At 38.6% G+C, this 17,511-nt stretch overlaps 1 protein-coding gene across 1 annotated transcript in view; it reads left to right on the top strand.

Annotated features, from left to right (window-relative positions):
- The window catches only part of LOC126273370 (GPI ethanolamine phosphate transferase 2), a 78,126-nt gene that overhangs the window by 51,204 nt on the left and 9,411 nt on the right, over nt 1-17,511 (top strand). Inside the window, exon 9 of the mRNA XM_049976920.1 lies at nt 692-1,052. Coding sequence (XP_049832877.1) covers nt 692-1,052 — 361 coding nt within the window. The remainder of the gene's footprint in view (nt 1-691; nt 1,053-17,511) is intronic.

Here is a 17,511-nt window from a genome sequence, read left to right as displayed (position 1 = left end):
TACTAACTCCAAAATGCCGCCTCTTTTGGCCGCCACATCTCACTGATTTCTTGAATATCTATTTGCATCCTTACCATTTCTACATGTTCTGTGGTCACAGTTTGTGTTGAAGTACCTGCTCATCATTTCCCTACTCTCCTCTATCCAATGTTTCACGTACACATACTTTTGCAGCAGGATCTTCCAAAAGGTTAAACCCGTTTCCTTGAGACCAATCATCACATTACAGCAGAAGTCATACCTTTGTTGTTATCCTGCCCTCTGGTGTTGATGAGACAGATTTGGACCTATTTTCACTTTTCCACTGCATTGGACAGCTCTTCATTTGCTGATGTCTCTCATTACAGAACTTTCTGGTTACACAAGAGAGGGTGTTGCTGGACCTACATCAATAAAGTCTTTATTCAATTTTAATCACTTGCTGGTACACTTTTCAATACATTGTCCAATTTTGAATACACCTTTCTTTCTAAATTTCTGCAGACGCTGGTATATTTCATTTGTTTATTGGTGTTGCATTGTGTTAACGTTAAATCATAACTGTGTGTAAGTATAATTTTCAATGAAAGCTATTGTTTGCAGTATTTGAAAATTAAAATGTGGCAGACATAAACATTTAACTGTTACTCATTATCAGAGTGATAACTGGTTACAAGTTGAAAATATTTATTTACTTTAATACTGTTTGCAGGTAAAATGTGAAAATCAAATTTTATTGATAGGTGTAGTCTTACATATTGTCAGCCTGGGATCCAGCAGCTTCATTGAAGAAGAGCACCAAATATGGTACTTTTTGTGGAGTACTTTGGCACTTGCAAAATTGTATGAGTGTATTGTATCCTACACTTCAAAAATGGGAAGCATTTCACGTGAGAATGTAACAAAACAGAAAATGAAACAATTAGTCTGCAGATGGTTATTAGCAGTCACATTCCATTGCATACTCAGAAAATTAAATCAAACTGGTGACAAATGGGCCCATTTGCCAGATATTGGAGACTGGCTGACACTTGATGAAAATAAGACATTCTTATCTGGTGTACTTTTACTTGGTAAGTAAATTAAATTTTTTGCACTTTCTTGAGTATCTGAATGATTCTCATGATAACTGCAATAGTGAAATCTATTTTGACACTGAATTGTTCCTTTCTATGGCCTCTCAGATTGAGTGCAATCTTCAGTTTTTCTTTATAGTTTTCGTTGTCCTCTATTATTCTGTAAATGCTGAAATTCTATAGCACAAATTGACATAACCAACAAGAGAAAAATGACATTTTGTCCCGTCTTTGACAGTGTCAGGCTATTTAACAGTGTTCATCATCCGGCTTTGAAGGTAAACTAAATTGTTATCGATTGCACCTGGCCTGTATGTTTGAAGTCATGGTAACTAGCATACATGGTAGGAATTATAGGGTGTGTGGAAGCTGTAATGCAGACGACATAATTAATCTAGCCACCAGTCAGAAGCCACCACTGCTGTAATGTATTGTCCTGTCATTTCATTTTTCGGTGAATACAAGGCTGTCTACATATATGTGAATCCTGATGATTAAGTGTAAAGTTACAATACGGTGATCAGTATGTTGAGCGGTTCTGGGAGTATGTTTTCAATTGTTTTCAGTAAACAATCATTTTGATGCTTTGGATTGTGGAAGGGATTTGAAAAAATAAACTGGTTGAATTTTCCTTCAAAACACAAGTTGAAGTCTTTCCATCTTGTATCATCCATCCCACAGAATTGATGTAGGTGGTGATAATGGGCCTAATAATGAGAGAAAAAATCAGACACAAGAGAAGACGTTACTGCAATGAAATAGAAGAGAGTTTAAAGGTAGGTAAGTTAACCACTAATGAAGAAACTACTAGGAGAGAAAGCATTAAATATGAAAACAAATAAAGCTGTAAATTTAATGTTCTACATTTCTACAAACAGTTAGAAATCATAGAGAAGAAAATGAAAGAACTTTGGCAAAAGAATACAGCTTTATAGCATTATGTTTCTCAGTGTAATGTTAAGTAACTTACAATAAAAATTTTTAAAAAAGTGATTGAGATTTCTTTCTCTGACTGTCAAAAAGGTATCAGTTGTGAGAGCTAAAAATTGTATGTCATCTGTCTTATAAAATGTTATGTTTTTAAATAAAGGAAATTTATTTGTTTAACTGATAAATAAATTGTTAACAATAATAATTTTTGTAAACCATCATTGCCAGTTTTGTAAAGGCCTCGTCTTTACTGCTCTGGAGGCTGAGTTTGTGAGTTCGTGAAATATCTTCTGGTGCAGTACACCGCTAAGACAGTTTCTCCCTGCCACTATTAAATGAAGTCTGCAACACGGCTTGTAATATAACACAAAAAAGGATCTCAATGGCTAAGTGCAAATAATTGTAGGTAAACGTCACAGTACATGTTGTTGTTGTTGTTGTTGTTGTTGTTGTTGTTGTTGTTGTCTTCAGTCCAGAGATTGGTTTGATGCAACTCTCCATGCTACTCTATCCTGTGCAAGCTTCTTCATCTCCCAGTACCTACTGCAACCTACATCCTTCTGAATCTGCTTAGTGTAGTCATCTCTTGGTCTCCCTCTACGATTTTTACCCTCCACGCTGCCCTCCAATACTAAATTGGTGATCCCTTGATGCCTCAGAACATGTCCTACCAACCGATCCCTTCTTCTGGTCAAGTTGTGCCACAACCTTCTCTTCTCCCCAATCCCATTCAATACTTCTTCATTAGTTATGTGATCTACCCATCTAATCTTCAGCATTCTTCTGTAGCACCACATTTCGAAAGATTCTATTCTCTTCTTGTCCAAACTATTTATCGTCCACGATTCACTTCCATACATGGCTACACTCCATACAAATACTTTCAGAAATGTCTTCCTGACACTTGAATCTATACTCAATTTTAACAAACTTCTCTTCTTCAGAAACACTTTCCTTGCCATTGCCAGTCTCCATTTTATATCCTCTCTACTTCGACCGTCATCAGTTATTTTGCTCCCCAAATAGCAAAACTCTTTTACTACTTTAAGTGTCTCACTTCCTAATCTAATTCCCTCAGCATCACCTGACTTAATTCGACTACATTCCATTATCCTCGTTTTGCTTTTCTTGATGTTCATCTTATATCCTCCTTTCAAGACTCTGTCCATTCCGTTCAACTGCTCTTCCAAGTGCTTTGCTGTCTCTTACAGAATTACAATGTCATCGGCGAACCTCATCTCCATGGACTTTAATACCTACTCCGAATTTTTCTTTTGTTTCCTTCACTGCTTGCTCAATATACAGATTGAATAACATCGGGGAGAGGGTACAACCCTGTCTCACTCCCTTCACTACCACTGCTTCCCTTTCATGTCCCTCGACTCTTATAACTGCCATCTGGTTTCTGTACAAATTGTAAATAGCCTTTCGCTCCCTGTATTTTACCCCTGCCACCTTTAGAATTTGAAAGAGAGTATTCCAGTCAACATTGTCAAAAGCTTTCTCTAAGTCTACAAATGCTAGAAACATAGGTTTGCCCTTCCTTAATCTAGCTTCTAAGATAAGTCGTAGGGTCAGTATTGCCTCACGTGTTCCAACATTTCTACGGAATCCAAACTGATCTTCCCCGAGGTCGGCTTCTACTAGTTTTTCCATTCGTCTGTAAAGAACTCGCGTTAGTATTTTGCAGCTGTGACTTATTAAACTGATAGTTCGGTAATTTTCACATATGTCAACACCTGCTTTCTTTGGGATTGGAATTATTATATTCTTCTTGAAGTCTGAGGGTATTTCGCCTGTCTCGTACATCTTGCTCACCAGATGGTAGAGTTTTGTCAGGACTGGCTCTCCCAAGGCCGTCAGTAGTTCCAATGGAATGTTGTCTACTCCAGGGGCCTTGTTTCGACTCGGGTCTTTCAGTGCTCTGTCAAACTCTTCATGCAGTATCGTATCTCCCATTTCATCTTCAACTACATCTACATCCTCTTCCATTTCCATAATATTGTCCTCAAGTACATCGCCCTTGTATAGACCCTCTATATACTCCTTCCACCTTTCTGCTTTCTCTTCTTTAGTTAGAACTGGGTTTCCGTCTGAGCTCTTAATATTCATACAAGTGGTTCTCTTTTCTCCAAAGGTCTCTTTAATTTTCCTGTAGGCAGTATCTGTTTTACCCCTAGTGAGATAAGCCTCTACATCCTTACATTTGTCCTCTAGCCATCCCTGCTTAGCCATTTTGCACTTCCTGTCGATGTCATTTTTGAGACGTTTGTATTCCTTTTTGCCTGCTTCATTTACTGCATTTTTATATTTTCTCCTTTCATCAATTAAATTCAATATTTCTTCTGCTACCCAAGGATTTCTACTAGCCCTCGTCTTTTTACCTCCTCCCATCTCCTTAAATTCCCACCTTTTTGCAGTTTCTTCAGTTTTAATCACAGTACATAGCAAATGCAATTTACAACTGCTGTCTGTTCACTTCTAAGAGTTCACTAAATAATGTTCCCTGTCTAAGTCAGCCCTGAACGGTGATCTATAACCGTGTGCATGAGAGCTGCTCTTCTGTTTTCTGAGTAGGCTTTCTGTCCATTGTTGTCCGGTCATTGGTGGATTGTAAACAGCCGGCAATTGGCCAAGGCGAAGTCGATATTTTCATTGTCAGCGCCACATGTGGCGCTGGTGGGACTCGCACAAGTGGCAAGTATCTATGGCACTGGCACCAGATCACATCTTTGTGCCTGTGTTGCTTTTGCTCTGGCTATCTTGTTCAGACAATGCAGCAATGGTTGTGGTGGTGGTGGTGGTGGTGGTGGTGGTGGTGGTGGTGGTGGTGGTGACCTGTGACGTGAAAACTCCAGATAGTATTCACAATTCTGTGTGAGTTAAATTTGGATCCTAAGGTATGTTGTAGATGGAAAATGTGTAAGGTTAGGTTATGACCTCCGATACCCTTAAATTCTCAACTTATATCTCTTGAATTGCCATTCTGCCAAACTGTGAACTTCTGATGGATGACCTCTCTGCTGCAGTTGTATCTCTGCTGAAAACTTGAAAGTGTCTTCAACTTTCTACCAGTTAATGGAAAACATTTCGTTTTATATAAGATTATATTGATACATCGAGTAGAGTACTGAAACACCTCAAATGTTGTTTGAATACAATATGAGTTATTACTTGCCCTCGGTACAAGATGACTGACAATTCTTTCTAGAATGACTGCTCAGCTTTTTAATTGTCATGGTAGCTCTACGGTGTATAGTGCAGTGCTGAGCCAGAATGAGGCTGTGTGGTGGAATAAACTGTCAAACCAGCAGGTACCACGAAGTGTGATAATCTATTGTTGTCCCGTCTTGCATCAGCTACAGGTTACAGGCACACCGTGTAACACACACATCTAAACTCACTATTCAAGCTAAAAAAATACTGTCAGGGTGGCAATTATCTTTTATCAGTACTGTAGACACTGCGATAAATCACTTTACCAAAGTGATATGTTACACCACAATGCACTGTGAGCCTTTTTTCTGCTTAGCACAGTGTGGTGTGGGGTCAGCAGTGATTTCACCACTCACAACACATCTGCTGGTGATACCCATCGTTTATTTTACTATATGTGATTGGAGTCTTACATAACATGCAGTCACATCAAGCTTGGAACAGGGTATGTCAAGTACGGTATCATTCAGTGTTTGGTAGTGGCACTGCTCCTATTGTGGGCTTACATAAAAGATTTAACTGGGTCTTTTATGATGATGATGATGAGTCCCATACTCCGTTTACCGAGCGTAGGGGAGCGACGCGGGAGACCCGCGCCGCCGTACTAGGCAAGGTCCTAGTGGAGGTGGTTTGCCATTGCCTTCCTCCGACCGTAATGGGGATGATTGATGATGATGATGAAGACGACACAAACACCCAGTCATCACTAGGCAGGTGAAAAATCCCTGACCCCGCCGGGAATCGAACCCGGGACCCCGTGCTCGGGAAGCGAGAACGCTACCGCGAGACCACGAGCTGCGGACGGGTCTTTTATACAAGAATTAAAAATTTTGTATGATGTACAAACAGGTTGCTTACGCCTCCTTTAGGCATTTGTATTGTCTTTTGCCCACTTCATGTACTGCATTTTTATATTTTATCTTTTCATCAGTTAAGTTTAATATTTCAGTGTTTGCCCAAGGATTTCTGCAGGATCTGTCTTTGTGTCTAGATTTCCTCTCTGCTTTCATTATTTCATCTTTTAAAGCTACCCATTCTATTTGTATTGGATTTTCTTTCATTTCAGTTAGTTGTTGCCTAATAGTCTCTTTGAAACTGTCAACAGTCTGATTATTTCAATGTGCCTATTTCCCATTTTCTTAATTTTCTTGTTTCCCAATTTCTTTAGTTTTAGTCTGTATTTCACAAGTAATAAATTATTGTCAGACTCCACATCTACTATTGGAAATATTTTGCAGTTTAAAACTTATTCCACATATCAACCCGTGGTGTTAATTATTACTCCCTGTAGTATAATTGTTTGTTGATTTGCCAAAAGCATGATGACACAACATATGATCACTATGAATAACTGTTGTCTCACTGACAGTCAAGCAGCAGCTATATACTGCCAAAATACTGCCTGAAATTGGTGATCTGCAGCTGCCCAAGTCGTAATGTACAGTTATAGAAATATAGGATCATGACTGAACTAAATCTACGTTGCACAAGCAAAATAATATTTCAGTATGAAACAAGCCTGTAATCTGTGGTTTCTTTGCAATATCCTTTCTTCCAGGAGTGGTCATCTTGAAAGGCATACAGATGAACTTCTTTGAAGTTTTGAAGGCAGGACAACAAAGGTACTTATGGGTGCAAAGCTGTGAGGACAGGTCATGAGTCATCCTTGGACAACTCAGTCAGTAGAGCAATTGCACGCAATAGGAAAATGTCTCAGATTTGAGTTGCTAGTCCAGCATACTGTTTTAGCCTGCTAGAAATTTCAAATAATATTTAGTATGACTGCTTATTCAGCCACTCAAAACAAAACCTTGAACTGGTACTGATGACTGCTTAATTGTGCACACAGTATTGAACAGTTATGAATTTGATGCTGTAGAAGCACATCAGCTGTGTTCCCGAATTTGGCGTAATAATTCATCGGTTCTTAGTCACTCTTCAACCTGATCAAATTTTCAAGTAAATCTGTGCTAGTAATGTTACAAATGAATCACTGAAATACTATTGAGTTCAAAGCACTTCATATGGCGCAAATCTTAAGTTCAAAACGCCACAGAACAATGTTAAAAGTCTGAGAGTGGGTATCTCAAAATAATTTAAAATCCATAATCAATTGACAGCACTAATGAAAACTCGTGTCAGCTTCTGTCATGCCAGAGCTGTCATTTGGAAAATTTCAGAAGCATTGTAGTCACAATTAGTGACAGTGTCTGAGTCCCTACAGTTTACAACCAGGATTCATTTCAAGTTCAGCTGACACTTGTGGCTTTATCACCATTCAGACTGACAAATCTGCTTCCTAGTTTCCACACAACTCTTACCCGCTACCCTAAATAATAATACCATACTTCAGATTACACCAGTAAGCAATTCGTTTTACAACATTTAAACTAACTGTATAAGCTACATTAAAACTAAACATTTATATTTTTTCATAGCGCAATGACTTATCCGTTAACTTTTGAGTGTGCAACCGCATAAACCCCTATTTCTCCTCCTAATATTTCAACTGTAAACCTTCTGGCCATCTTCAGAATGAGCCAACACTCAAGCTACAGCATTCACTCCATCCTGTTAAACCCGTTGATGAGGCCACTATGGATGTGGCTGCAGGCACAAGCACAAGAGACAGTGATCAATTGCAAAGCAGTATGTATTAATTGAATCTGTCGCTATGTCGTTGGAAGCATTCTGGGCTATTGCCATATTATTATGAACTGCACTGTGGTGATATCTTTACAAGTTTATTAAAGAAAGTGTCAGATACCATGATTTGTCCAAGCTGAAACTGCCATCTCTGTTGATTAAACTCTTTGCCAAACAAATTTCAGCTGCTTCTTTCACCACCGAGTCTATTGTCTGTGATTTTCTGTTGTATGTGAAAAGCAGAAATCATTTATCTGATTGAGAGAAAGAAAACAAACCGCAAATTTCCATAACAGAGTGCAGCACAGGGTTTTCTTTCTCGGAATCTGTTTTAACAGAATACCTGTACATTGTTGTTTAAAATTATGTAGCTCATGTCTGTCCAAATGTCTAATAGGGTATCATGCAAAAATTTAAGGTAATTTGGCAAGGAACTTTGTGAGAATTTTGCCCCCTTTATCTTATATATTAAAAAAAATTGTAGCCTATATCAGTCTGAAGGTTTATTAGATTATTGTGTAAAAATTTGAAGTAAATTGGTCAAGAACTTTCCAAGATTTTTGCTAAAAACCTCTCCCCTTTGTGAGTGTCTGTGCGCGTTTAAAAAAATTAATTCTGCCATATGAACGCATGAACGTGTATTAGAGTATCATGGAGAAATCTTAAGAACTTTACAAGATTTTTGGTAACAACATTGATCTACGACTTCTCTTTGTATAGTAGCATGGATCACTAGTCTTCTTATTGGCTTGATATGGCCTGCCACGAGTTCCTCTGGTACCAACCTCTTCGTGTCAGAGTGGCACATGCACCCTACATTCTCAGTGATTCAGTTATTTGTTGGATGCATTCTGGTCCCTATCTTTACCTTGAGTTTTTATCCTCTACAGCACCCTCTAATACCACGAAGTTATTCCCTGATATTTTAACCCATATCCTATCACTCTGTCCCTTCTCCATGTCAGTGTTTTCTATATTTTTCTTCTTCGCAGATTCTGCAGAGAGCCTCTTCATTCCTTATCATATCAGTGCAACTAATTTTCAATTTCCTTCTATTTTCTAGTTTTCCACAGTCCACAATTCAATTTCATACAATAATGAGCTCCAAATGTACAGTCTGAGGAATTTCTTCCTGAGATTAAGGCCGATGTTTGATACTAGCAGACTTCTCTTGGGCAGCAATGCCCTGGCAACCAAGCCCGAGTGTAGTTTGGGCCATGGCACTGAGCTCAATTGACCACGTCCGAGTGTAGCTCAGGCTGCAATGTTTCATGTCATGCAAGCCTCGTGTCACTCAAAAACGACTCGTTCGTGTGAGAACATTGTATAGACGTATGGCTGGCTGTCCCATGACAGGTGCTGCCCTCTGGTGTCATGTTCTAGAATTACTTTAAAATGAGCAGTAGCGAACTTTAGTGCTGCTGTCACACCTGACTGAGCCTTTGTGTGCTCTCACGCAGTTTCATTCAGTTTTATCACTGTCTGTGATCCTGCTACGAACATGTCAAGTTTATTGAATGATCAAGAAATTTTAATGGCACTGGAAGAAGAATTGATTGATTCTGGATCAAAGGGAGAAATATCTGAGTGGGAACAGTCTGAAGAAGATTTAAATTCAGATATGTTACAGACTGATATTACTTGTCATTTCTAGTACTGTTGCTTCAGTTTCTGGCACTGCAATTACGAATAAGTTAAGTTTTATTTCCCTCTCTCTCTCTTTTTTAAATATTCAAATCTGATGACGAATATGCTGCTGTACAAACAGCTTCCAACAAACAGTGTTCCTCTGCTGTAACACAGTCTTCTGCACAACCACAGAAGAGGCAGTGGTCTTTGCAAATGAAATCAACAGATACTGGTTTAGGTTGGAGGTTCGAGGATATACAGCCTCTTTTGCCACAGTTCTCTGATGTAACTAGAGTAAGAGCTGCAGCTGATGAAAGATCCACTCCACTTGATGTGTTTTCTATTTTCTTTCCACATTCTATGATGAAACACCCAAAATCAGGAATGAACAGGTATGCAAAGTGTGTTTATGACAAACTGAAGGCAGGCTCCAAACTAAAGCGACACAGTGTTTGGCATTCAAGGGTTGGAGCGAAACTTGACGAAGTGTATTTGTTTTTCACTATAATTATTCATATTAGTGCTATTGACAAGGGATTTCAGATTCATTCCGTATTTCTGGATTTCCAGAAGGTTTTTGAGACTACCATACAAGCGGTTTGTGGTGAAATTGCGTGCTTATGGAATATTGTCCCAGTTATGTGACTGGATTTGTGATTCCCTGTCAGAGAGGTCACAGTTCGTAGTAACTGATGGAAAGTCATCGAGTAAAACAGAAGTTACTTCTGGAATTCCCCAAGGTAGTGTTATAGGCCCTTTGCTGTTCCTTATCTGTATAAACTATTTGGGAGATAATCTGAGCAGCTGTCTTATTGACTAATAAAGTCATCAGAAGATCAAAACAAATTGCAAAACGATTTAGAAAAGACATCTGAATGGTGTGAAAATTGGCATTTGACGCCAAATAACGAAGAGTGTGAGGTCATCAGTTAAACTTTGGTTACATGATAAATCAGTCAAATCTGAAGGCTGCATGTTCAACTAAATACCTAGGAATTACAATTATGAAGAACTTAAATTGAAAGGAACACAAAGAAAATATTGTGGGGAAAGGTGAACCAAAGACTTTATTTTATTGGCAGGCTACTTAGAAAATGTAACAGAACTACTAAGGAGACTGCCTACACCACGCTTGTCTGTCTTCTTTTAGAATACTGCTGTGTGGTGTGGGATCCTTACCAAATAAGACTGACAGAGTACATCGAAAAAGTTCAAAGAAGGGCAGTACTTTTTGTACTATCGTGAAATATGGGAGAGAGTATCACTGAAATGATACAGGATTTGGGCTGGACATCATTAAAACAAAAATGTTTTTAATTGTGATGGAATCTTCTCATGTAACTCCAGCTACCAACTTTCTCCTCTTAATGTGAAAATATTTTGTTGACACCAACCTACATAGGGGGAAACAATCACCACGATAAAATAAGGGAAAACGGAGCTCGTACGGAAAGATATAGGTGTTCGTTCTTTCCGCGCGCTATACTAGATTGGAATAATAGAGAATTGTGAAGGTGATTCGATGAACCCTCTGCCAGGCATGTAAATGTGATTTGCAGAGTATCCATGTAGATGTAGATATTTGCCTCATGAAGAAACCGAAACTGGCAAACTAGTGGTCTGTCAGTAGTTTCATTTCAACCCCTTTCCCAGGATCTATAATGAGCAGAAGTAGGTCCAAGGCCATACTTTCAAATTTACATTTGAATGACAATCCTACCTACATTCCCAGAGGTCAACCATAGCATGCCATGCATAAAATCAGACCTTTTCTTGATCATCTATTACGAGAATGTAAGAAATCATTTTATCCCTATCATTGATGAAAGCTTGTGTGGATTTTGTGTGTGAGTGGTCTTTCATGTTTACATAAAAAATAAACTGGAAAAGTATGGAATAAAAATGTGTGTTGTTTTTGATTCAGAGACTGATTATGTTCTGAGATTCGAAGTATACACTGGTAAAGGATCAAAAGACAATTCCATAATACCACTCTTCCAGAGGTTGCGTGCGGATTATTTGGGTAAAGATCACACTGTTTATGTGGAGAGATTTTACAGTTCACCAGCGGTTTTTGACATTTTATGGCAAAATAAAATGGATGCTGTAGGCACATGTATGGCTAATCGAAAGGAACTGCCAAAAGAAAATATTGTTTTGAAGAAAGTCTGAAGGAATCAGTCGGTGTCAATGAGGATAAACCACCTGCTTTGTTTGAAGTGGAAGGACACGAGGGACGTCTTATGCCTTTCCTCTGAACATGAAATGACGACATCTAACATTTCTGTTGATATGAAGGATGGTGTCAAGATCAGGTCACAACCGGATGCTATTCTTGATTATAATACGGACAAAACAGGGGTTGATAGAAGCGATCAGATGATCTCCTATTATCCTTTCAAGAAGAAACCAATGAAATGACAGAAAAAAATATTTTTTCGCTTGTTCATAATGGCTGCAATAAATGCTTTTGTTCTGTGTCGTGAGACTACAAACACAAATGAGAAGAAAAACTGTCATTTTTCCACCTTTTTGTGCCATATTGGTGAAGGACTCTTCCAGAAAGGTTCAACTGTGGCTCAGGAAACTGTCCCAAGTGCAACCATCAGCAATAGGTTTGTAGAATGACACTTCCCTGAGAAAATTACTGCAACTGAGAAGAAGCAATAACCAACAAGGGTGTGCTAGGTTTGTTCGGAGGAGACAAAACAATCAGCTGGCAAAGCATGCAGGAAGGAAGCAAGATGGTATTGCCCTAACTGTAACACACCTCTCTGCATGCCAGAATGCTTCAGACTTCACCACACAAAATCCAGCTATGTGTGAATGTGCTGAAATCCTCACCTCAAACTTTTCTTTTTTGAGTGAAAATTATACTTTCTGTAACCATCATTGCATATCTTGTAATGTGTCAGAGGACTGCAACAAAGGTCAAAAGTAAACCTTGAAGCTTGGTCTTTTTTCATTATGTACTACCCTTTAAGATACATCAAGCACAGATGTGGCAGTAATCATTTAAAGAATGGCATAAATAGCGGGTTTTATGGGCCCGAAATTAACCTAAGTGGCTGGACCTCAAGGAGTTAAGCAAATCTACTTTTTATGTCGTCCTTGCTTCATTCATTATGTGTTATTTTGCTTCCATGGTAGTAGAATTCCTTAATTTTGTGTACTTAATGGCCATGAATTTTGATATTAAGTTTCTCACTAATCTTATTTCTGTAACTCTTGATAACTTTCCTCTTTCTTCAGTTTACTCTCAATCTGTAAAGCCATATTAATATTACTATGCGCTAATTCTAATTGTGTATGTATTCTTAATTACTCTGAAATTAACAACTAAATTGAATTAATAATGGACCACCTTTGATGGCAGGTATATATGACTTATAAGGAGCACACAGTTCCATTACTTAGAACTGGATTTCTTGTTTTTCTTATCTTCCCAAAACTTCCTTTTTGCTTTGGGCCTGTTTCCTTTTTGCATCCGTGTTCTTAAGTTTAAAATTCCTTCCTGTTAGGGTCTTGGATATGAAGTTATATGTATTGATTTTCTGCCTGTATGTAGTCTGTGTAGTTACCAGTTCTCTGATCACTTTGGATATGTACCTGTCAACATATTTTGGATTGTTGGTTTCCCATTGATAATACAGAAGATTTCTTCCTAAGTGAAGCAAGAATCAGTTGTGCTATATGACTATAGAATTTCATACATTTTTTCTTTGCGAGTGAGGTGAACCATTCAGTCAGCAATTACAGTTCTGAGATTTTGGGTGTGCATCCAGATACCATCCTAAATTTTGGGTCCAAATATATTTCTCAGTTTCTGTTGTTTTGCTTTCTCAATGTCTTTATGTTTGTAGTTAATGATGACACCTCTATTGCACAGAATGCTTCAGTAAGAATGACTGTGTGGTAGTGATGAAGTTTGGCTGTGATGGACAGTGTTCTTTTTGTTGGAAATGTTTCCAGTAATTTCACCTAGTTATGGGAATCATTTAACTTGCGTGTTGTTGCCATACTTGGTTGCAGCTGATGCCAGGTTAGGGCTCTTGGAGTCCATGTATTGTGTTCATTCATAAAAGATTTGGAGCCCAGTCTTCATTTCATGGTGGTCTTGTGAAGCTTATCAATGGCGTGGCTGGCTTCATCGGGAGTGTGGTTAATTATTGCTAGGTCATCAGCAAGAGAAAGGCACTTAATGTTCGTTCATTAGTTTTGTTCCCATACTTATTCCATGCATTTCTCGCTCCCAAATTTTAATGATCTTATGAGTACTTTGTTCAACAGGAGTGGATTTAGTCCATCACCCTGTGTTACATTTGGTTGCCTGATATTAATTGTGTAGTAAATTAATTAGTTATCAAGGCTACCCAGAAAGTAATTCCAATTTTCATGTAGTATGGGAAGTAATTGGGGGCATTGTGGTGGTGGTGGTGGTGGTGGTGGTGGTGGTGGTGCGGGGGGACGGAACAGTTGCTACTCTTTAGGTTAGTGTGTGTAGAGTAATTTTTCTGGACTTTCTAATTCGTTATGATGCTGAAGGAGATGGGAATGTCTACTGAAAAGAATCATTGCCAGTGGTGTAACAAGCGTTTTCCCATGCTAATGCTTAAAGAAAGCCACAGTTAATGGTGTGGTACCATCCTGGATAAAAAAATAAAAGAAAACTAAGGGGCACACTAAACTCGCTCTGTTATAACGGTTATGTCTACCATTTTCTGGGATGTTAAAAGAATCTTGTCTGTGGATTTTAGGGAATGTGAGAGGACAGTCAGTTCTGAAGCCTCCTATGTGCCATTAAGAAAGTTGAGAAGAGCCATTCCAAAACTAGTAGTGCAAGCCATTGACTACCAATGTTGTGTTTCTACGTGTCACTGCTTAGCCACTCTCTGTCTGGCAAATCAAAAACTTTTGAGTCTTCAAATGAGATGTTTTCATACATCTACACTGTAGCTCCAGGCTTTACTCAAACTACTTTTCACCTCTTCTTATACATGAAAATAATTCTAGGCTCTCAACACTTGACTTGAGAAAATTCAAGAAGCTGTCAGAGGCTAAGTGATGTGATTGATATTTAAATTGTGATTGATGTTTAAATCTGAATTGTGACAAGTAGACAAGTAAGCTAAAGTGTAATTTCAAGATTTGTCTAATAATTTTTCTCTGACTATTACAATGTTACAGCCTAACAGAGATTACTTTCTGGATAACACTTGTATTTATTTTAAAATTGTAATAACTCCAGAAATTTTCATCTGATCATTTAGCTCTGTAAACCAGATTTTTTTCCTCAATTGTGTATCTGGTTTTATTGAGGCTCATATGATTCTGATACTGATTAACAATATGAATTCTGTAGACTGCCAGTTTTCTGCTGTTCTCAGTGATAAACTATTTTTTATTAATGAATAGCATCCTATAATGAGTGACATTACATATAGACATATAAAGACAGCTTTTAAAGCTCAAAATTGTGAATTACAAAAGTTTGAAGCTCACCATTAATAAAATTCCGAGCACACTTGTTCATTAGACTTTGACTAAGATATCCTGAAACTTGAGGTACTTCTTTAGTTGTGTCATTATGAAGTGTAACCATGTATTTCACAACAGTTTTCTGTGAACATATATCTTGAGGGAGCTGGCTGGAGCACAGTGGATATATTTATCTTGTACCAGTTGCAAGTACTTGTCACTCAGCTGATAAACAGTCATCACTTTTGAGTCTCTAATGAAGTAACATCACATTCTTCTTCACATTCTAAGCCTCTAAATTCAATGCCGAACTCTAGATCACCATAGCCATACTTTTTGAAAGCGTTGTCTAATACCAGAGAGATGGTGAAAGAGTGCATTTTGTTGTCGATAGTATCTAAAGTTGCACACATAATGACAGCTAGTGGCAACCACCTAAAGCAAGACATTACAGCCAAGCTACAAATGTAAGACCATATGCCCTCTATTGGCTGAACACTTATCAGTGGAGAAATGGATGTAAGCGGGCTCTTTTTTTTAAAAAGGTCAGTTCTTATGTTGCCTGAGTATACTCAGGATTTTAAGTATCTGTCAGAATAATAAAAATTAGATAATTCGGGGTATTATGTTAAGGGGTTAATGTTGTCATACCTATTGTTGGACTTGAAAAATGCCTTGCTTAACCAAGTAGCCACCTCTTTCCTGTGTAGACAGATTCCTCCTTTTGTATCTGTCATACTGAGTGACTGAGATGTACACAACACTGATGGCCAGTTTACTACTGTATACTCCCACTCTGGCTGTGGCATTTGGCACTTCACTATATAATCTATCTGAAACATTCTGGTGTTTTCAATCCTCTTCCATGTACACAACTTCCTTTCATAACCAAGAGTTTGCAGCCCTTTCATAACCAAGAGTTTGCAGCAATTAAACAGTTCTCTGTGCATGTTCCTCTTCCGTTTTTCCTTCAGTTCATGTTGTTGTACTATTTTCCCTTTCCTTCCCTTCCTTTTCTCGTTATCGAATTCCAGTTCTCCATTTCAATTAAATTTTCAGCTCCCTAAAAGTACTGAAAATTTTTTATCTCGTCATACAGTCTATGGACTAGTAGGGATGTAAGGTGTCCACGAAAATTGACAATTTCACTGGTGCATCCAGAATGGCAGAAAATTGGTACTAGTTGTAGGATATTCATGTGTGTCTGAATCCTGCCAATGTTGGGGTGCCCCTTGATGCGAAGTATTACTGTATACATAGTTAAGAGTAACGGTGCCAACACTGCGAGAAGCAGCTGACGCTGCTTTCCCCTCACTGCTCCTCTTCCCTTAGCAGTCCTGATGTAATGGCAAGGCACATTTATTTCCATCGTGTGAATCGTCAACTTATTGTGGAAAAACAGGACACTACTGCTACTGTGGTATGTCACGATTTTATTTTGTGTATGATATTTCAGTTGCTATTTTTCTCATAACAGTTCACCTGCATTCCTGTTTTTTGTTCATTAATATACCTACACCTGCGTTACCTGTATTTGATTTTGTGTTTGTAACTCTGTAATCACTCCCAATGAACCAGGAATCTTGCTGCAGTGAGATGAGCTGTGTATCTTTGGAGGCCAGACTTAACATATTGTTCCTGGAGAGGAACAGCAAACTGTTGAGTAGTTGTAGGGACTACAGTGTCGGCAGTTGATCGGTAAGGAGGAAACGAAAAAAAAACTTCATGGGTTGAGAGGGCACGTGGTGATGTTTCGGTGATGTTTCGGTGATTAAAGAATTGAAACACAAAAGAAATTAATGACATTTAGCTGTTAGTGGACACTGATTTAGGTCAGTGGGGAAAGTTGAAAATTTCTTCCGGACGAGAGATTGAACCTTAGTGTTGTGCTCACCAGGCAGATGCTCTGACCCCTAAGCCAGCGACTGCATGGGCTACCTTAACATGCCTCCCATCAGACCCAAGTTCTCAACTTATTTACACACTACTGATGTTTCCATGCCCATTACTGTCATTACTCACAGCACTTTGCCGAATCCTGTGAGAGTTTGAGTGTTGTGCGCATCTGCAGTGAAGGCATGTCTGAAAGAAGAAACACCACATATACAATTAAGATGAAGCTTGCCATTGATTCTTCCAGTGTAGGTGCGCACCATGCTCAAACTCTTACGGGAATTGGCGGATCATTGCCAGTAGTGAGGATAATGGGCAGGGGCACAATGTCAGTAGTATGTGGGTAAGTTAAGAATTTGGGTCTGACGGTGGGTGTGCTAGGGTGGTCCATGCAGTTGCGATGACCATTGTGCATGGATGGCTTAGTGGTCAGAGCATCTGCCTAGTGAGCAGGAGAAACAGGTTGTAATCCGACTGGCACAAATTTTCAAATTTCCCCATTGATGTAAATCAATGCCCATTAGCAGCTAAATGCCATTAATTCCTTTGTGTCTTGATTCATAATGACTAGAACATCACATATATTACAGAACTGAGTCACATTTACAAAGAACCTGGCATATGAGCCAACTTATTGGTATGACACTGCACCCTCTCTGGCCTG

This window comes from Schistocerca gregaria, chromosome 5 (assembly GCF_023897955.1).
Source record: "Schistocerca gregaria isolate iqSchGreg1 chromosome 5, iqSchGreg1.2, whole genome shotgun sequence".
NCBI lineage: Eukaryota > Metazoa > Arthropoda > Insecta > Orthoptera > Acrididae > Schistocerca > Schistocerca gregaria.
This window is presented reverse-complemented; position numbering and strand designations above follow the sequence as displayed.